The 21576-nt window shown below is 32.1% G+C and overlaps 1 protein-coding gene and 1 long non-coding RNA gene across 3 annotated transcripts; one reads left to right on the plus strand and one right to left on the minus strand.

The window, feature by feature from the left end:
• The first annotated feature begins 2368 nt into the window (after positions 1-2368).
• Positions 2369-4995, plus strand: LOC148203462 (uncharacterized). 2 transcript variants are annotated; one of them, XR_015784232.1, is made up of 4 exons: positions 2369-2955; positions 3552-3609; positions 4349-4445; positions 4522-4995. It is a non-coding gene; the product is annotated as an uncharacterized LOC148203462 (long non-coding RNA). The 2 variants fall into 2 exon arrangements; XR_015784233.1 differs by having other exon boundaries at positions 2370-2923.
• Positions 4996-9104: 4109 nt separating this feature from the next.
• Positions 9105-12318, minus strand: LOC124841734 (spermidine synthase 2-like). Its single transcript, XM_047318061.2, has 9 exons — positions 12080-12318; positions 11287-11363; positions 11069-11191; positions 10850-10954; positions 10249-10321; positions 10103-10174; positions 9819-10014; positions 9475-9601; positions 9105-9383 (listed from the first exon to the last, which is right to left on the minus strand). The coding sequence occupies exons 1-9, from the start codon at positions 12228-12230 to the stop codon at positions 9309-9311; spliced, it is 999 nt and encodes a 332-aa protein (XP_047174017.1). The 5' UTR covers positions 12231-12318; the 3' UTR covers positions 9105-9308.
• Between the last annotated feature and the right edge of the window lie 9258 nt (positions 12319-21576).

A 21576-nucleotide genomic window follows, 5' to 3' on the forward strand; every position in this document is an offset into this window, starting at 1 on the left:
TGAGTCACAAAAATCCAACAACTTTGTAATTCGTGTTTTTCTGGTTGAATAAGGCCTCATCAAAGTTTCGGAAGGTGAATCCAAGCTTCATGCATCCATGGTTGAGAAGGACACGAAAATGCCATTAGAGAAGGCTCATAACATATATGTTCTTAGTGTCATTGATAAAATATTGAGACAAGTCTCAAAGAAAATGACTCTAGCATGATTATGGACTAAGCTTGAGAGTTTGTACATGACCAAGTACTTGGTGAATTGTTTATATTTGAATCTAAGCATTGTACTTATATAAGATGAGTAGTGAAAAGACAATTAGTGAATAATTGGATGAGTTCAAGTTGATCCTTGATTTAGAGATAGGTATATTAATTATGAGGGTCAAACACTTTTGTTGTTGTGTTCATTCCCTAAGATACATAATCATTTCAAGGAAACCTTGCTCAATGAAGAGAAACTGTCTTTCCTGAAGAGTTTCGAGTTGCTTTAAGCTCAAAGGAATTGAATGAGAAGTTTTTAGTTAAGGCCACTAGTGTTGGAAATGACCTTGTACTATAAGGTGTAAACTATTTACTAGTGATAACAAAAAATGTAGAAGGAGGTGTAAGTAGAGGACAAAAATTGGTGGAAATACATTATCAATCAAATGTTGTCATTATAAGAAGGACACACCAAAAGGTTCTTTCTAGAGTGACAAAAGAAGGCTACCAACCTTGACAAACCATTTGTCATTAGCAAATAACTTGATGGATCATTTATGTCTACTGAAGTAACTCTAGTGAAACACAATTGTTTTGCATAGTTTTAATAAGAAAACTTGTTGAGAGTTTATTTGAATTTTTAATTTTTAAAATGTTATTTTTTGGTGTTTTTTGAATTATTTAAAAATAGTGTCATATGACGCGAGTGGTCTGCCAAATACTAAGGAGTAAGAGAAAAAAAAATCATTTTTTTCATTTTTTTTGGTGTTTTTTGAATTATTTGGAAATATTGTCATACGACGTGAGTGGTCGACCGGACACTAAAAGTGAAAAAAAAGAAAACAATTTTTATTTTCATGTTATATATATATATATATATTCTTGTTTTAGAAAATGATGTGAGTGAAATGTGAGATTTAATTAGAAAAAGGGTAAACGTGGAATAAAAATTGTGAGTTACGTGTAATGTGCAGGTGTAGAAAGTAGCAGTCTAGAAATAAAATAAAAGAAAGTGAGAGTGTGTACAATGAAACATATAAGTGCAAAGAGTAATAACAATCCAACCCCAATCATAGCGGTCAACGACACCGCCATGTCACTTTGTCATGGGCATCATTGTTAGTGTTGTTGTAGTTCCTCAATGGAGTTGTTGCTTATCTTCTTTTTCTTGCATTTTTCAATTACCTAAATGCATGACCAGGCAACAACACCATCAATTGGAGACACTATTGTTTCACTGGGAGGGAAACCAATGTAACCTCGCTAAGGTTTGAACTAGTGTCACCACCACCACCTGTTTGCCGGCTGATAAGTATCTAATATGAGTTAGTTTTGAGATGAATTTGACACTTATATTGCTTTTATTATATTAAGTTTTTGTTAAAGTCATCCCAATTTAGTTTGTTTTGTATTATCTAGCAACAATAGAAAGTCAAAGTGAAAAAACAATGAAACTTGATGAATTTTAAGTAATTTTGGATAAAAATGTGATTAATGCGACTGAGCCATGAAAACTCCTTCTCGTAGAAGTTATCTCAAGAGCCGAAGCACCAAAGCATGAGGCTTGACCATAAAAGCAAACCCAACTAGATAGGAAACTTGTACAACTGAAGTTACAAATGTACTGTTGAGCACTGCCCTGGACTGTTTATGAAAATAAAGTTGCACCCTATTCAAACAAACTTTTAGAGAGTTATTTTATACTGTTCTTAGAGTGCTTTTTAGACACACTTTCTTTGTACTTAATACATACCTTTAGAAAGGAAGAAGAAACATGGCTATCAACTACATTTCAAAGTTTGCATCCTAATTTAACTCTCTCTTATGTTGAAGCTAAGATGTAATCCTTTGGAACTCTCTTTTATCGGTATTGTTATATTTATCAAAGTTTGCTTTTATTATATATGTGTGAATTAGTTTATATTTATTGTTGGATGAACTAATCACTCATCTTACACTACAAAAAAAAAATGATATATAGTAGAGGTTTTTTTTCCAGAGGTTATAAAAAACCTCCGCAAATTGACATGATTTGAAATGATTATGCTTAACCGTGTAAATGACAATAATTTTGGCGGTTTTAATTTCTTATTTAGGAGGTTTATAACATCTTCAATTATAAAAACTTTTTTTCTTTCCTTTCCATCTTTTTTATATCTCTTCCCTCTTTATATTTTACACTTAATCTTTTTCCCAATTCCAAAAACATGTGTGCCTCCAAAATTTTCGACTTTTCTTCTCCCCTCCCAAATTTCCCACTCCCTTCCTCCTCTAAAATTTCGCAATCGTTCTTCCCTCTCGAAGCTTCTTAAAATCATCGCATTCCCTTCCTTCCTTTCTTTGTTCTTCCATTTCGCTCACGATAATTCTTTAGTTTCGAATTAGGGTTCCCTAAGAGTTCTTCGTCGACTCCTCCTACGCAACTCTGGAACAACATTCTGACGACATCGAGTTCTACGCCGACTCCTCCTATGAACTCCAATGAAAGCTCGTCCAAGCCGTTATCGCCGTTGACTCCTCCAGCGACGTTCAGTCCTCTTACTCTCCTGTTCTTGTATAGCTAACACGAAAGAGAGAGAAGCAAATGGAGAAGGTTTTGGAACAACAACACAGGAAAAGGGAGAAGAGAGAGTTAGGGTTTTATCGATTAACTCAAAAAATGGAGAAGAGAAGGGAAAATCAGGGGAAATGAATACTGCCGATCGTGATTCTCACCAGCGGAAGAGGTATAAATACTATAAGTTTTGGGTTAGGAAAGGTGAGATTTGAGACTTGGTTCTGTGGTCTTGTTAATAATTGGTGAAGTTGGTGTCATTTCTCAGATTTGTTAGAATCAATCATAGATTCTTTTACAATGTTGCTCTATCAAATGAATTCATTTTGCAATGTTTGTGTTTCCTTTGTGTAATGCATTAATCATTGATGTAAGAACCAACCTTTGTAATTTATAATACATAATTAATTTCAGAAATCGTTTAATGTTAACACTGTTTTTCATATCAATATCTAACCATTTAGTTTGTATTGAAAAGAAATACATTATAATAATAGACAGACATTTGGTGTAAATGGAACTCCTTTCTTGAGCTCCCTTTTTCATAATTTGCTCCTCTATTATAATATATATAGAATCTTCATATGCTGCTAATGATTTTTTCTTACATAGAGAGGAGAGGATAGTGAGTTCTCCATAACAAAAGTATAAAACAGAAGACAATAAAGATGAATAATAATTAAAGAAAAGCTACCTATGTTCTGGAAAACAAACAATTGAATTAGAAATCCAATTTTGCATGCTTATAAATGTTGGACTGTAATCTCTTTTCTTTACTCATTCATACCTGGATTTGTTAGGTTCAAGGAGCTTCTGATACTGGTGGACACTTGCCAAGCCTCTACTCTGTTCTTCCAGGTCTCATTTTTTTATTTTAGTAATTCTTGCGAGCTCCTATGCCAATTCTTATGAAATAATAATGTGGTTTTGAGTATTCGTTGTGCATAATTAATCATCACTCATCATATTAGTACATAATGTTAGCTTTAGAGTTGATATTTGTCCAAGTCTAATGCATGCCTCATGTTCATTATTAGATGTATTTTGTTGAATGATGTTGTTGCCGTTAGTGGATGGGTTGGGGTATAAAGAAGTCTGAAATTCAATTCCTCATATTTCTTTGCTATCAGACTGTTTAGCTGTTGTTAAAAGGACCTATATTAACAATGTTCAAGTACAGGCAAAGAGATTATGTTCTAAATGGTTTTCCTTCTTTATAAATGATTACTTTGCTTTCAATCTTGAGCATCTTTGTGCCAATCACATAATTTTAATCAAAGCATATTAGCAACTTTCCTATACCGAGGGATTTGGTTTTAACTGATTGTTACATTTTTCCCCACTTTAACATCATGTCATTGAACTACAAAGAATGTGAATTTAGCACTTTTCTAGTTTTGTTACTTCTTGTCTAGGTTTTATCCTTCTAGATTAAATCAATACTTTTAGTATTGTCTATGTCTATTCATTATTTATGGTAGTAGGAGAAACAAGCAGTAGAAGAGATTTTGTTTTCCAGAATTTTTTTGGTTCTATATTAGCTTGAGATAAAGTTTGAAAGAGTATATAAATGGAATCAATCTTCATTGTTTTGTAGATGAACATATCGATAATGGAGAACTTGGGCAAAATGGTATGCTGTAGAGCTTTTGTCTGTCATGACAAATGGTGTTTATATTTGGAATATGAAACAGGTATTATATTTTTTTGGTGTGACTTGCTCAATAATTTTTTTCACTCTCTCTGATGTTGTATTTTGAATGGAAACAGAACCGGTGCGTGAACTTGTTCCATGCTGAAATTGGAGAAGATGGAAATGTTGTTGGAGTAAGAACTATTGGCTCATCAGAAGTTATGATGTTGGCAGGACTTGCATTCAAGAAGTGGCAGAAGAAGCATAAGGCAAAGAGACTTGAGGCATCAAACCTATCTTTGGTGCTACATCTTGGATTGAGGAAACCATGGCCTTGATTGTCCTTTATCTTGGAGCTATAAGAGCAAGTGTGAAGCTACAAGAGCAAGTGTGAAATTTCAATTAGCTATCTAACGTTCCCTTGTAAAACCTCTGTTACACTCTGGCAAAGTGCAAAAATTTGCCACAAGCTAAACCTCTAGTTTTATAGTGATTTTGTTTAGGTTGCCTATGTGTTTTATTTTATATATTTACATTGTAATTGTCAATAAATATAAATATACTTTGTTTTAAATCATCAATAAAATTAATTTTGATTAATTTTTGTATAATTTACAATTTTACATATTTTATTAATCTTTTATATTATTTCAGCAAGCTCGTGAATTGAATATATATTAATTCCAAAAAATAATGTAAAAGATATAGGTATTTTTTGTAATTAAATAGTTGAAAATAAAGGAGGTTAAAAACTCTCACAAAATAATAGTCAGTAATCGAGGAGGTTTTTACCTTCCGTAAAAAGACCTCCGCAAATTGAATGTGATACCAGGGGTCGCGAAAAACCTCCGCAGATAGATTGTGGCGACTCAAACTGCAGCAGTTTGAAAAACCCCCGGAAATTACTTTGCGAAGGGTAAAAAACCCTGCAAATAGAAAAAAAAAATCTCCACTAAATAACACTTTTTTTGTATGTCATTGGTTTATGATTGAGTGAGAATTGATTCAAAGTTGTGGTCCAACAAATTCTCTTACTTTTAGATTCTAGAAATAGATCCAAGACTCTAACTAGTAATAGAGTCTCGGTCTTAATGTAAGTTATTCATTAAAGCAGTCATAAAGAAATCATAGTAAAGTTTGATAATCTTAAGCTCAAGATATTAGAGATGAACTTAAAGTTACATTTAAAGAAAACTCTCAAGACATAAATAATTGTATCTTTGTAAATAATAATTGAATCAATACAAGGACAAAGAACTGAAATATAACTTCAACACGTTTTTATCATATATGAAACTAATTCTACACTCATAACTATTTTAATACATCTTTCTTGTCTCAAATCAACCCTTTTGTACATCAAATATCTTTTTATACTTCTAGTGTAATCTAAACATTGTTTTATTCAAATCAAACCAGTTTAAATTTTGTGTTCTATCATATCTTTATTTATATATATATATATATATATATATATATATATATATATATATATATATATATATAACACTTGTTATATTACAAACTATCCAATATATGTTTGAATGCATTTGGAACACAACATGGTTCACAGCCTCTAATTCTCCTTAATTTCAATCTCCTTCTTCTCACCGCAGATTTCTTATTTTTGTTTGTTATTTTGGTTCTCAGTGTTGCCGATGGGTGTTTCAGATTGTTAAGGAAGAGGGTAGATAATAAGAACACCATTAAAAGTGTACCTTCAAGTTCAATGTATTGCTATACTTTTTAATGCCGAGTTTGATTCTCTGTGGCTAATTCCTATCTCGAAATGTTGTATTCACAGTATCTCTCTGCCTCTTTTACATGAATTTGATGATGTTCTTTGAAAACGTTCTCTGCTTCTTGTAGTGATGAATGGACCTGTTGTGGTTGGAATTTGGTGTTGGTCTAGAATGGAGGAGCGTTATGGTAATGAATGTTGGGGAAGAAATCGTAGAAAACGGAGATTCGGATGAATGGGATTATATGTGTGTTATTGGAAGAAGAATATCCCAGAGAAGGAAAAGTTGAGACAGAGAAAAAACTATTCCCTCCTCCAAATAACTGTCAAACCGCTTCTTTTTAGTTTTAAAATTTTAATTAATTAATTATAATAATAATAAATAAAAAATAACGAAAAAAACAGTTTTAATTAATAATTTACTTGTATATCTCTTTTTTAATTTTCTTATTATCTAAAAACAAAAATCCCTTTTCATTTTTTTATTTTTTTATCAGTATATATTATTTAAAAAAACAAACTTCAAGAAGCTCTTTTTAAAATCATTTTTTTTAAATTATTATTATTTAAGATCAAATGTTAGTTTTACTTTTTTTTTATTTAGTATTTTATTTTTGAATGTTTCGAAAATAATTTTATCTGCTTTGGACGACATTGAATGTTGACAGTAACCACTACACATTGTCTCTATTGGATTACCTTTTGTCACATGATCTTATATACTTAAAGTTATATTTTATATTTAGTTGACACACAATCATAATCAACCAAAGAGTATGCTAAACTTGGATAACAAATATATATTCACTATAATAAATTTTTATAATAGTGACAAACACATTATAAAAAAAAGTTTATTGGATGATGCTTTTTCTTTTAATTTTGAAATTAAATCCGTGTGAACTTCCTAGTTAATTTTTTTCTCATCTATATCAAACAACATCTCAGTTAACAAAAATGAAGATAACCTTACATACCAATATCTTATTATAAAATTTTTTTATAATTAATTCACTATATTATTGTGAGGACAAATTTTCTATTGTGATCGGACATTATCTAGATGTTTATAAACTATTGACAACTTGCCACTTTAAAAACTTCCTGTATAATTGTTGAATCAAAATGAAATTGTAAGTAACTAAAATTAATTATTTTTATTTGATGAATTTGAGTATATTCTTTTTCAATTTATATTTTGAGTATTTTTAAGTAGATGCTTAATTCTAACCCTAATGAAGGTAAAAGGGTAAACTTAAAAATTATAAACACATTGTTTTAGAAATTAACTTTAATTCTTCAGTGAATTTGGAGGGAGAAACAATCCACTTTTGTCAATCTAGAAAGATAAACATTATAAGAATTTTTAATTATTTTTTCGTAAAATAAATCGTAACATGTAGTCTTCCTCTGCCGAACCAGAAATAGAAAAATGTAGTCATAATCTAATTTTTAAAAAAAAAAATACTTTTAGCAGTTTTTAATTATGTTATAAGATGATGTAAATAATTTGCATAATTGATTAAAGGTAACATTTTTTTATATGTGTTGGAGAGGATACCACCACCTTCCAAGCACACATAATTGATTCTTGAGAACAATGTTAATTCCCAAAATATTTTTTATTACTCTTGGGTCTTTTTAATATTTTCCTTAATAAATACTTATTGAGGACTCCTCTTTCAAATCTATTTTCGCTGTGTCATCAAAACAGAAAAATAAAAGAAATTAAAATTAACTTTCTTTTTGTTAAAATTAACTTATCCATATAAGTTAATTTATACAAAATCATAGCTTAAAAATAATTTCGTTTTCTTCTAGTAATACTTATTTTTGTAAAGTAGTTTGTTCTACCATACCCATATTTAACTATGGTAAATTAGACATGATAATAATTCTAAAAAAATAGATTTGGGTATTTGATTGCACGTTCTGCAATCATTGAGTGTTTCATAGTTTCAACTTTCAACTTTCGCCCATTGAGAACATGTCATGCACATAATTACCCAACCTAAAAAAGGTTCAACATTTTATCGTGATAATGTGGAAAAATCTATGAGGAACACTGAGTGGCATTAGGGTTGAATTGTGCTTCAAATTGCTAACATTGATGGAGACAAACAAGCCATGATAAATGTGTGTTTATACTCCTTTGAGCCGATTTTGGATATAGACGCACCAACCTCCCATGGGTTTAGGTTTAATTATAGGGACAGTGATAGATCATATTCCATCATTTGGTCACATCTTAACATGAAAAAACTACTCCAACAGAGAATCACCGTCAATATCTTGTTTGTTAAGCGCCATTCTACATCATGTTAGGTTTACCTACAATATCTCTCATGTTTTGCTTTTTGTCTTTAGAAACATGACTTATTTAACTCACTCATCGGAGACTATTACTCCCAAAATATTATGATTTCTTTCAAGAACACGTAGGTAATGAAGAGACTAAAATGTTGCAAATTCTGAAATCCGTTTGTATGAAGAAGATATATATAGTTGACAGAAAATATTAGTTTCTTAGATAAATTTCAGTATCTCAGATTTAAGTTTTTAAATACTTTGGATTCGGAACAAATCTGAATAATCAGATAATTTGTTTTGATAATGTGAAAAAATAAATTTAGTCAACAGTTCTCAAATCGGTCAAGTAATAATTTAGTTCATAAAATTGATATGGCAAGTTAATTTGATTTCTATAACTCAAAAAAAGTAAAAACATTTAGTGTCTGAATTTTATTACTATTAATAGATTAGTTCATATATAGTAAACAAAAGATTAAACCACTTGTAATGCAAATAATTGATTTATAGTTGTAAAGTTAAAGATAGAATTTAAATTTTCTTGATTATTTCAAAAGTTTGATTTCCAGTATCACCAATGTAAACATAAAAAGATTAAGAACTAGTAATTTAAACAATTTATTGATGTTTTGCTTAATGAAATATTGATTCTGTCTGAATAATGGCAATGCATATGGAGTAGTTATTTTCTTAAGATAACACACTTGAACGTTGAAGTATAACAAAGTACGATTTCTTTTAAAAAATCTTGGCCCAACAATAGTGGCACGAATTTTCAAACGTTGTCGGAAAGGGTATGAATGAGGCATGCAGTGTTGTCGGTATTAGTACACATGCTTGCAACTACGTGAACATGTCTCTGTCTTGTTCATACTACGGCCTTTTAGTAGCTTTCGCATTCGAGAATCTTTTGGCAAAAGATGGTAAGCAAAATGCAGCTGAATGAACCTGAAACGGATACACAACAACGTCGAAAATTTAAACAAAAAAACACAAAAAAAAAAAACTGTCAATTTTAGATTGTTATATATATGCTTACTTCTGAGTTGTAAAACTTCAAGGGTTTGTTTGATATGCCATAATTTTCGGGATCGACGGGGTTGATTGGATTTCGGAAGTCGACATAAGGACCTTCGGTGGAGCACAGCAAGAAACCAATGACCCCACTGAAAGAAAAGAAACCAAAGATTCAACGTTTGGTGGACGCACTAACACAAGAAGCTTTCTTAGAGTTTCTGACATTAAAGAAAAAGGTGTGGTGAACTTACGTTAACTATTGTCATTTTGTTAACTCAGAGCCATGCTTACTTATAATTAGTTCCTTTTTTAAGAAATTTCTTTTGAAATACAAGAGAATAAGATATGATAATCAGTGATGCTTGCCTTGGATATGCAGGAACAGTTGTCCAAGCATAACCAGAGGAACCTTTAAAAGTTTGGTGACATTTGGTGAAGAGTTCTTCAATATCCAATGATTGAAACCAAATACTCTCTGCTTGGATGCACAGAACTCCTCCAGGTCGAAGAGCCATGGAAACCAGTTCAAAGAATTCAGACTCAAAAAGCTCATGATCAGGCCCTGGTATATATATATATATATCACATCAATTAGTATTAGGTATTGTTGAGATTCATAAAGCAAAACATAGAAGATATATGAGACACACTTATTGGGTCGAAGGCATCCACTATTATGGCATCATAGGTTCCTCTTGGCACAGAATTCAAAAAGAGAGTTCCTGCTAGTTTCAATAGAAGAACACATCACACAACTTTAAGATAATACTAAGCTATTTAGTTTGATTGTATGTACCATCTATGATGTGAGGCTTCACTCGAGGGTCTTTGTACCCAACAGCCACGTCTGGGAAATATTCTTTATACACCTGAATTCATTATTTAACCCCTTTAGTTTACTTAAACTTCTCCACTTCACCTTCTTTTCTTCCATTTCCTAATTTAATTAAAAGCTTTACATAGTTTTATCTTATAATAAATTTAATAATAATAATAATATAAGAAAAACTGAGAATAGTTTATGATGTGTTTGAAAATTATAATTTAATTATAGGGCGATGATTGCTTCTAATTATATATTCTACATTAACTTTATCTTTATTATGAGATATTTTATTTTTCTTTTGTTGAGATATAAATATATTATGTAAAAGACTATATATTTTGTAATATGTTTAAATGATTATATAATAGTCTGATAATAAGATAGACTAAATTAGGAAATGAACATAATTTTAATTCATTTTCACAAAACCTAATTAAAGATTTTTAGTATATTTTAAAGTGATTTTATCTATACACAATTTCCGATATAAATATAACTATACAAAATCACTTGTACATAAAATAAAAGTTTATTTCTATGGGTAACGGATGGAGGTAAAGCTTATGCTTACATCAATGAGCATTGTGTCAATTTCACATATGTCGATTTGTTCAACAGACGAGTGACGGGAAATTTCCCTTAGGATGCCACCATCTCCACCACCTATGAGCAACACCTAAAATTCAGACCAGAGGCGAAAACATGTTAAAAGAATTTGACACAAAAATAGCTTGATATTTAAATGCTCATAAGTGCTATAATAACCGTAAGACTAATTGTCTATGGAAACCTTTTTTGGGTTAGGGATAGAGCAAAGAGGAAGGTGAGTCATCATTTCTTGGTAAGCACATTCGTCCTTCTCTGTCAGTTGGAGTGCTCCATCAAGAACGAAAACCTTACCATAAGTTGATGACTGTAATGGAATTAACATTCAACAAGTCATGTCAACTACAGTATTATAAGATCAAGAACAAGAGATATATTATGTATTTTTTTTAATTATCACACCTGAAAAACTAGCATATCCTGGTATTTAGATTTCCCTTGGAAATAAATCTTTTCTACCTTGAAGAAGTGAGCTTGTCCTACAATACATGTACACGTCAATCAATTTCGTTAGCTTTATATAAACATTTATAGATATTATATCTGTAGAAACATCATCATCAACAAGAACAAAAAACATCGATTATTAAATAAGGTTGTTAGAAAGTGTCGCAGCCGGAAGCGTGACACATTTGATCCTTTTGGTTATTAGTTTCATGAAAATCAAGTGAGTGAGGTGGATTACCTCGGCAGTAATCTATACTTATAACGTTTCTTATTCCATGCGAAAACGTATTAATTAGATTGTTCTTTAAGGAAGATGTGTGGGGAGGCAAGGCATTAAAATATGAACAGTTGATTATTTAACCTGATATGCATATGCATTATTATACACAACATATATAATGACAAAAATATTATTACCCTTGCACTTGAAGCATGATCAGAAGCCAATGAAAATGTATTATGGAGGCTGGGCATGCAAAACATTTTATGACTGATGAATAAATATTTTTTTTCTTTTATAGTTTCCTCTAGATGGTTTCTAACATAAATAATTAATTGAAGGACATCAACAAATGCATCAATTTTATTTGTTTTAAAAAAAATGCTGGACAAATTTATTTAACATAATCCAATAATTCTCCTACATACAACACAAATAAAACTTGACTCTATCGTACATAAGTAATTAAAATCATCTTGAATCTAAAACCTTACCATATATATATATATATATAAAATCAAAACCAACCTGGCCATAATGGAGAATATTCTGAAAACCATCCTGGAATTTGTGGATGTACACGAATTTCAGGTTTTCCAGCGTCTTCTTCATGTGTGGAAGTTGGAGTTGAGAAACCAGTTTTGCCATTGCTGATCATAGCTAAAGGACGATTTTCCATCTTGTGAAATGTTGATACTTTGTCTCTGTTTGTGGCTTTCAAAATATTTTTCAAACGTGAGAAAAACTGTTAGAAAAACGGGAAGATATTCGGAGATCTAATGGGTACTGAAAGTTAAAGCATTATTTTGATTATGTTTGCATATACATATATACAGTTTTTTGAAATGATGCAACAAGGCAAGACAAGGATAAAGATTTGAAAGGAAATTTAGGATTCAACGTATGAAAGAAGAAGAAAACTAATGATTGAATAACAGCTTTAATGACTAAAATATTAAACATGTCGATAAAAATCACTTGGCGCTGCTTGGTTGTTAGAAGTTTTGATAATATAGGCTATAGCTACATGTCTTGCACGATGAAGAATATTATAGATGTTATTTTTGGCAGAAATGACATTCACACTCCACTAGTAATAATTGTGTTAAAACAAGGGTTTTATTCGACGTCTTTTTTTTTTTTTGGAATATTTAATACTGTTGTAAAATGAATCCAAATTTCCAATTATTTATTAATATAACTAAATGGAAAGTTTAAAGTTGAATGCATCTTAATTTTAAGAGCGTTTACTATATGTTTAGGACTTTACTAGACTCGACCACCGTAACAGTAAAATAATCAGAAAAATCAGCATAAGTTAAATACACTCTGCTGAAATTCTATTTACATTGACAAGACTAAAACTAATATAAATTAATTTTGTAACTACTTGTAAAACACAAAAAAGTGTCACTATAATTATATTTTATATTAAATAATTATTATATTAAGTGGACGTAAGAGTAAATATATATAAAAAAAAATATTATAAATATATGTTGCATTATTATAAAATTAATGTAATAAAAGAGTTTTCTTTACACTACAAAAAAGAAGGGCATTACCGAAGGCCAGAAGCCCTCGGAAACAGTCCAAAACCGTCGGTAAAAGGTAATTACTGAAGGCTTATCGACGGCCAAAGAGCCATCGGTAAATCCCTTGTCGCTAACATTTACCGAGAGCTTTTGCCCTTCGGTAATTACCGAGGGTCAAAAGCCTTCGGTAATTACCGAAGGGCAAAAGCCTTCGGTAATTACCGAAGGGCAAAAGCCTTCGGTAATTTCCGAAGGGCAAAAGCCTTCGGTAATTTCCGAAGGAAGGGCGAATTTTCTGTTGTCCAGTAACCAATTATGGATCAAGTGCATCAAGTGCCATGTTTTTCAAATGTGGATTAGAATTATCAGCTAGCTGAAAGAGCATATCAAGATATCAAGTGAGATGAAAATGAAACTACCATTGCCACACCAAAGAAACAGTGAGAAAAAGAGACCTCAAGTATCTATTCACTTGACAACAAAATAAAAAATGAATATTCACAAAATCCAAAATTAGTGAATAGAACTTAAATATCACAACTCAAGTATCTACTTAGGAAAAATACAACATAGAATGAACAATTGAATAACATCTAGCATACAAGAATTACTATCATGTTTAGAGTTATGGTTTACATACTGTGAATATTATTCACAAGGATGGATATCATTCTTTCCACTGAAAAGCTGATGCTTCCAATTTTTTGACTAGTTGTTGGTCCCGAACTGCTTGAAGTACCTGACATGCACTGATGTGAAAGTTGACACAATGCACTGAGGAGAGACTTCATAGCAGATATATGCATCAGACCAGAGCTCTCAAAGAGCTTTCAAACAGAAAATAATAACAGGTTAGATCAACTGGCTTATACATTCCTAACAAAAAAATTAGAAAGAAAAAAAATAAACACTTTAGGCACTAATAAAAACAAAAAATAACAGAGCTATCAAGAATTCACACTCTATTGAAGTAAAAACCAAATGAAAAGGATCTTAGTGTTTGTGGTGCCTCCTCTAGAAGTAGAAGCAAGATTTAAAAAGTGATTTCAAAAGTAACACAAACTCCTAAGGAAGTAGAGATTTCAGTGAAGATGGAGAAATCCTTAATCCAAGAGCAAGAAAGGGTAAGATACCCTCCAAAACAAAGAACATGAAATGCAAAAAGAAACATCAAAAGCCATATTGGTAAGCAACTGAATGGAAGAAAATATAACTAATATGTGTGCACCAAAGAAAGGAAAAAACAACACCCACTTGTGCTCATTGCAAAAATTTAGATTCAATAACGGTGGCCAGTAAAGAGAAGTGAAAATCAAACTCCTAATAACCACTTGAGTAAAATAAAAAAACTCAAGAACCAATTAGTACATAAAAAGCTTAACCTTTTTGAAGGAGGGCCCAAAATGATTTTGACTTGTATCCCAAACTTAACCTAATTCACGATTTCTGTACATACATTACAAGAAATTTATCACTAAATAATAGAAGAAAACAGAAATAATTACCAGAGTAGAGGCATGTGGAGAATGAATTGCTCGATCTAAAGCTGCCAGAGTTTCTCAAGTTCAGCATGCATGAGATTATATCAAAACTAGTTTGCACCTCACTAGCTGCCTCATCTTGATTCTCACCAATGGCATCAGAGAGTGTGGGAAAATAAGAGAGTGTGGGAAACAAAAACAAAAAATGCTTCAGAATCATGAAACAAAAAACACACACGCTAATCATAAAATCCAAACTGTCACACACCAGTTACAGTGCCACAAAAACAAAAAATGCTTCAGAATCATGAAACAAATGCTACAATATCAATTAAGAATCAAGTCTCACAAACAACAAGTGGATCAAGAAATTAAAGCATTGATACATCGATTACTATTTTAATTTCAACTGAAGAAGGGATCTTCACAAGGAAAGATTAAAAATACGTACTGGTTGAGTATAGAGCACGCTCATTTTGAAGGCCAAGCTGCAAGTGGACAAAGACCTAGCCAAGCCAGAGATTCCGAGGATGCTGAGAACAAGGCCGCGACAGCGGCGCATCCCACGGCAGAGAGGCTGGACGGAGCCGAGCTAGCTGGAGGCGGAGAGCGCGTGGCGGGAGACGAGGTGCGTGCGGCAAAGCAAACTCTTGCTGACATAAGGGGTCCAAGAGCATCGCAAGGAAAAGGGAAGAAATGATGAAGTGTTATTGTTCTTCAGTTTTCTATTTTTCATAATATTTATGACACACTTAATATGCATAATCATCTTTTTCATAGGAAAGAGAGTGTGGGCACAAAGTTAACAAAGGAGAAGTCTAGATAGCTACCCATGAGAAGACAAATGGAGCTTTTTGTCACTGATGAGGCAAGGAAAATTGGTGTAAGTTACCTTGGGATTGATTTTTCCCTTATAACATTATTTTTCTGGTTTGAGAATGGAGAAAGTATTATGCTTTCAAGTGAATTAAGACATTTCAAGAATAAGACCACTTCAACATAGCCATGATAACATTTTAAAAATAACAACCTTAGGCATCGATTTTCATTACAGTGCAAGAAATCCAAAATAAAAGAAAAGTGGTCATGCTAGCATTTTAGTTTACAATATCATAAAGCAGCCCAAAGTATGTTTTTTCTCATGAATAATTCTAGTAAAATGTTAATGAATGACCTTAAGGTATTAGTTAAGGAACCAAAACTTTAAAACAGCAAATAATGAAACATTGAAAACACAAAAATTAATTTCCATTTTGCTTTTTAAAGCAATTGAAAGCCTCTAAGAAAGTGTACTGAATGATGATGGTTATTGTTAAGCCAAAATCATCTATAAGACTTATATGTATAAATGCACATGTTTTGATGTTTAATCAAATAACATTAAATGAGAGAAGAATCTGAAAAGTCTTAACCAGAAGAATAAGATAGGCAGAAACACAAGTGCTATAAATAAAATCCCCAATCATTGATTAACATAGAAAATACTTAAGAAAACACTAAGGGTTATATGAAACAAATAACAACTAGGTTAAAGCTTTCAGACACAACACTAAACGACTTACAAGTTAAAGCGTCTAAGAGAGTTATGCTAAACATGTAAGCTATATTGTACCCTATGGTTATCAATCAAGAAGTGAAAAGGTGTTAAGACAACATCTTTGACTAAACCCTCTAAAAGCCTTAAATAAAGATCCAAAAACTTATAGAAAATGAAAAGTGTTAAACGCTCTAGCTATAAAAAGGCAATATCCTAAAAAAAGTTTACAACATACTAGACGATACCATGAGCCAAAATCTTTACTTCGTCCAATGATGAAGTTCTTACTAAATGCATGGTATTTTAAAGAAAATCTTAAATGATAATCACTACCTCAACTAGAAAATGTAAAAAGTACTCTGTTGTTCTAAACAAACATTAAATGTCCAACATTCAAAACAACAAAAGTTATAAGAGATAAGACATATCTACTGCATGCACAATCTATTTTATTCTATGCAAATAACCTATTACACGCATCCACATGCTTTATTTGAAATATATCAAAAGTGGACGTTAGAGACAAGAAAAGATATTCACATAATGTTCTCTTCATAAGAAGATATGTGTCTGAAAGATAGTATAACCTACTTTGAGCAAAGTACTGAAAAAGCAAGCATGTTCTAACAAGTGGACTTTAATAGCCTTTAAATAGAAAACAAACAAGACACAAGATTCAATGCTAAGAGCTCAGTCTAACGAATATCTTTTCAATAACCTTTAAATAAAATATCATTCAAAGGAATAATAAAGAGGATAGCTTACAACGAAAATATCAATCGTACAAAAGTGTTTAGAAGAAAACCACATATTAGCTCAAACTCAAGAGAATATTTGAGAAGATAAAAAGAAAAGTCAAGCAATACTCTCACGCTTCATTGTAATATTTGCTTACTATTGTAAGAAAAGAAAAAAAGAGAAAAGGGAGAAACACCCAGCGAGTCTATAGACTGTATTGTATTGAACATATATCCTCTCTATGAGAGTAATAGTCTAAACGACTTGTAAGTAATCGATTGATTGCAATTCTGAAAACAATTAAAACACTTATTGTATATTAGGATTGTCTAGTACCAGAAGTGATGTGAATACTTAACTAGTCTAGGGTAAGGGGAAGTTATTCGTTGACTAGGGATACCAAGAGTGATGTTAATATTCAACTAATTTACGATAACGGGAAGCTATTTGTTGACTAGGGATACCAGGAATGGTGAAGAACATTGCATAATCAGGAGTGGGTAAAACTCAACTAAGCAGCGTATCAAGGTATTCCAGAAGTGCCTAAGGATACAAGGAGTGGTAAGAATACAAGGAGTGGTAAGAATACTTAGTTGTAATCTTGTTGAAGATTATACTGGAACACTCTAAGGATAGAGGAGAGTGGACGTAGCTCAATTTGAGTGAACTAGTATAAAAATATTTGTATATTTATTGTTTACTACTGTCTCAACATTTTTCTAAAAAAAACCTACAGTTCCATTTTAGTTTAAAATACAAGAGCTTCCCATACTAAACGATTATTCATTAAAACGAAAGTTCTTACAAACACTGTAGTGAATATTCTGAATAACACGAGAAAATAATTCCTTGCTTAAAATCATTTACAAGGTCAAGCGTTTAACAACTAGAAATATCTTATACTCGACAAAAGTTTTATTTCAGGTACTTCAGTTATAATTTAACAAAACCCATGATTTTAAATACTATCACATCATCCTAATTATTCAATGAAAAAAGGTATTAAATGCCTTTTATGTTTTCAAAATATTGAATGCATTTCCTTTTCATTTAATATCTTATTTATAAAGTATCAGAGAATAGTATAACATTACTCCACCTTTATTAAGTTTATATCCATGGAAGATAAAAAGTTCTTGATTATGTAATGAGGAAAAATGCAGCTGATTATAGCACTAAGAATGAAATATTAGTAATGTAGGGCAAGTTATCTTATATGAGAGGTTGATATCTGAGAGAAGTTTTAGAAGCTATGAAAATATTGATGCAGGAAGAAAAAAAGTAATGTAGGATAAGTACAATATCTATGGATTGGTTATGCTTAAATCTGTTTCAGAATTCCTTACTATTCAATTATGGTTACATTAGATTTGGAATTATGAATTGTTTGGTTCTTTATAAATAGGTTTTGGAATTGTGCACTTTTTTTATCTGATTTGTACCCTTATTCTATTTTATTATAGCTAGTAAAAAATGGTAGAAACACTAGCCTTTTATTAAACATTGTATCTAGGAAAACATTGAAGCATATGAATCCACAACATTCATATCTCAATCAAAAGAAATATCTAGTTCAAATTCATTGGCTCATGCTTTAGGAATCCAAGAGCATTGTGGATGCGTTAGCGGTCTAGGTTTGGGTCGTTTTCCATCTAAAGTCTTTGGAGTCAATGCTTGTTGCCGTAGTGGATCATCTCAGCTTTTTCGCATGTTGAATTACAAACTTAGATAAATGAATATTTTATCAATATTTACTTGTTTTGTTCCTTTTATGAATAACTTGTTGGCTATCATTTTTCTTATCTTTAGAATAAATTTTTCTATTAGAGGTATCTTCATTAACATCACAAGTCAATGAAATAAAGACAATGATGACATTTATGTTGCAAAATTATCCAAGTCAATTACCTTCATTGTTTGTCATATGTCAACAATCACCCGTAATAATTATTAAATTTATGAAATAATTTTTTAAAATATATTATTGACTAACTATTATTTTATATTGTAGATATCTGATTAAGGAAGTGTACCAAACGATAAATGTAATGAAGAAGAACAAGATTAATCGTTATTGAACATATTTCTCTTTAATTTTTACTATTGAATAATGTTATTATTTTATGTTGAACAATTAGTTGTATCAAAACAAGTTTATCATTTATTTTATATAATACTTAATTTTAGTTTCAAATGATTTGATTGTGTGTTTTGTTATTAAAGCATTTTCATCATAATCAAATAATTTAAATAATATAAAAAAAATTAATCTGAATTTAGTTCCGACAGTTTTGGAACCTCGGTTAGTATCAACGATTTTCCAAACCCTTGTAAGTAGCGACAGTTCTAGGTTATTAATTTTAGTTCTAGGTTCAAAGCCATTTTTAAACATGTAATGGACCAAATATCAAGCTATGAATGACGAAAGCAAAGCAATCATTAAGCGTAGAAATGAAATACTAACATTGAAATAGAAAAGAATATGAATGAACCTCTCAAAATACACATGAAATCAGTTTATTACATCTAATTTCAACAAATAGGTTTTACCTCTCCTTTGTGGAGAACTTAGGGTTTAGCTTTCCATTTTAGACAAGTCTTAAGTTGGAAGAAAAGAGTTGTGAGTTGTGAAAGGGTCATTAGATGGCCCCTTGGACCTGTTAGACAAGTCTTAATTAAATGTGTTTAATAAAGGGTAGAGTGGTATATTAGACAAGTGGTTTATTAGACATTATGGTCAGTTAGACAAGTTATTTATTTGACGACTAGTCTTGTGAGACCATTAGACACTCGAAGCATTAAACACTTAAGGGTGTTAGAGGCTTACATGTATTAGATGTTGTATGGTTGTGTTGGTTAGACGAGACTCTATACCTTGAGAAGTTGTGCGAGCTTGGAATACTTATTTCTCTTGTGCACTGGGGATAAAGATGGCAACGAGTCAGATCGGATACGAATAGTGCCTACCCGCAACCCGACCCACCGGATAAAATTGTACCCGCTACCCGACCTGTTACCCGTACGGGTACCCGTTTAGAAAATACCCGCGAATACCCGCAAAAAAAAAATATTTTATACATTTTTAAAATAAAATTTAAATAAAATTACAAAAAATATATATATAAAATATAAATTAAATTAAATATAAATTAAATTTTAATTTTAATTAAATTTAACCTAATAAAATAAAATATTATTTTATTTTTAATTAAATTTAATTTAAAATATATATAATTTTTTTTTGCGGGTACGTGTTGGTCGGATAGTATACTACATGTACCCGACTCATTTAGAAGCGGGTATTAAAATACCCACTACCCGTTACTCGCTAAATATCCGCAGATAGTAGAGTTGTCAAAACGGGCCATCCGGCCCGGCCCACCACAGGTTTGTCACTTAATGAGCCAACCCAACCCGGCTCATTTACTAGCGAGCCAGAAAAATTCGAACCCGGCTCAACCCACCACGGGTTGGTGGGTAAACGGGTTGGCTCACTCGCTCACTTAATTACAATTTTTTTTAAATAAGAAAAATTACAAACTTTCTATAATTCAAATGTAAACAAATTTCACACCCAAATTTCACTCCCAACATGGGTGTTTAATTAATTTTTAAAATAAGGAACTTAAATAATTTTTTCAAACAAAAACAAAATAAGAAATATTTTTTTATAAAATTAAAATTAAATTTTAATAAAATAAAATTAGGTAGGTGGGTTGGTGGGCCAACCCGGCCCACCACAGGTTCAACCTGCATGAGCCGGGTTGAAATCTGACCCGCATAAAAAAAATACAATTTTTTCAAACCCAACCCGGCTCAAACCCGTGGTGGACCGGGTTGGCCCGCGGGTTGTGACCCATTTTGACAGCTCTAGCAGATAATAACTATCTGTCGCAGATTTTACCTGTGCATACCCATGCATGCGATTTTTTTTAGGTTTAAACCCTTTAGTTGTCCTTATTTATGTGGGTTTTTCCCATTTTGATCCCCTTCTTATTAGAATCCCCAATTGAATCCTTAAAAATGCTAATTTGAATCAATGGAACCCCTACCGTTAAATTTATTTAAAGGGGTTAAGTTTGTGCACATGTTAAAACGTTGGCGTGGCCAATTTTTGCCACATCACTCATACTACGTCATAGTCATCTTTTCCAACAGCACAAACCTAATTTCCCTAGTCACTGCCATAAAGCCGCTACGAAGCCGCTATTGAAGGAGTTTAGTGGTCTACAGTGGTAACCCACGGCGCCACATTCGTTACTGTGAGGCCACTGGTGCCGCCATTGCCAGCTGAGGAGGACATAAAAACGTCAACCGAGGTGGCACCGAAGGCGCCAATCGCAATCTCGTCGAGGTGGTACGACACCACCACTCCTCCGACGCTAAGCGACACCACGTCAACGCCGTCATCCACGGCAGCGTCAAACGCGGCGAGAATGTCGGAGCCGTAGCACTAGCCGAGCCAACAGACTTTATACACCACCAACCGTGCTTTCGATGCCATGCCGACAGCGAATCCTTTCGCGTAATCCAACGTTGACGCCGGTGACACGTACCTTCCAGCGACGATGGACGCCGTATGAGTGCCGTGGCCGTCAGAGTCTCTTGCCGAGCTGAACTCCACGGTCTCGTTCAAGTTCCCGTTGGTGGCCTCGTACCCTTCGGAGAAGTACCTGGCTTCGATGATTTTTCGGTTGCATGAGGTAGCCAGGAAGCTCTTCCCGGCGGCGCACT

The sequence above is a fragment of the Vigna umbellata genome, chromosome 2 (assembly GCF_029865625.1).
Source record: "Vigna umbellata cultivar VRB3 chromosome 2, Vumbellata_1.0, whole genome shotgun sequence".
Taxonomy (NCBI): Eukaryota; Viridiplantae; Streptophyta; class Magnoliopsida; order Fabales; family Fabaceae; genus Vigna; species Vigna umbellata.

Excerpts from the sequence above, each read along its gene's own strand:
- LOC124841734 (XM_047318061.2), bottom strand. The coding sequence starts at position 12,230 with ATGGAAAATCGTCCTTTAGCTATGATCAGCAATGGCAAAACTGGTTTC. Across the intron at positions 10,175-10,248 it reads GAAGCCTCACATCATAGATG|GAACTCTCTTTTTGAATTCT; the intron begins GTACATACAATC and ends TGAAACTAGCAG. Across the intron at positions 10,015-10,102 it reads GGATGCCTTCGACCCAATAA|GGCCTGATCATGAGCTTTTT; the intron begins GTGTGTCTCATA and ends TATATATACCAG.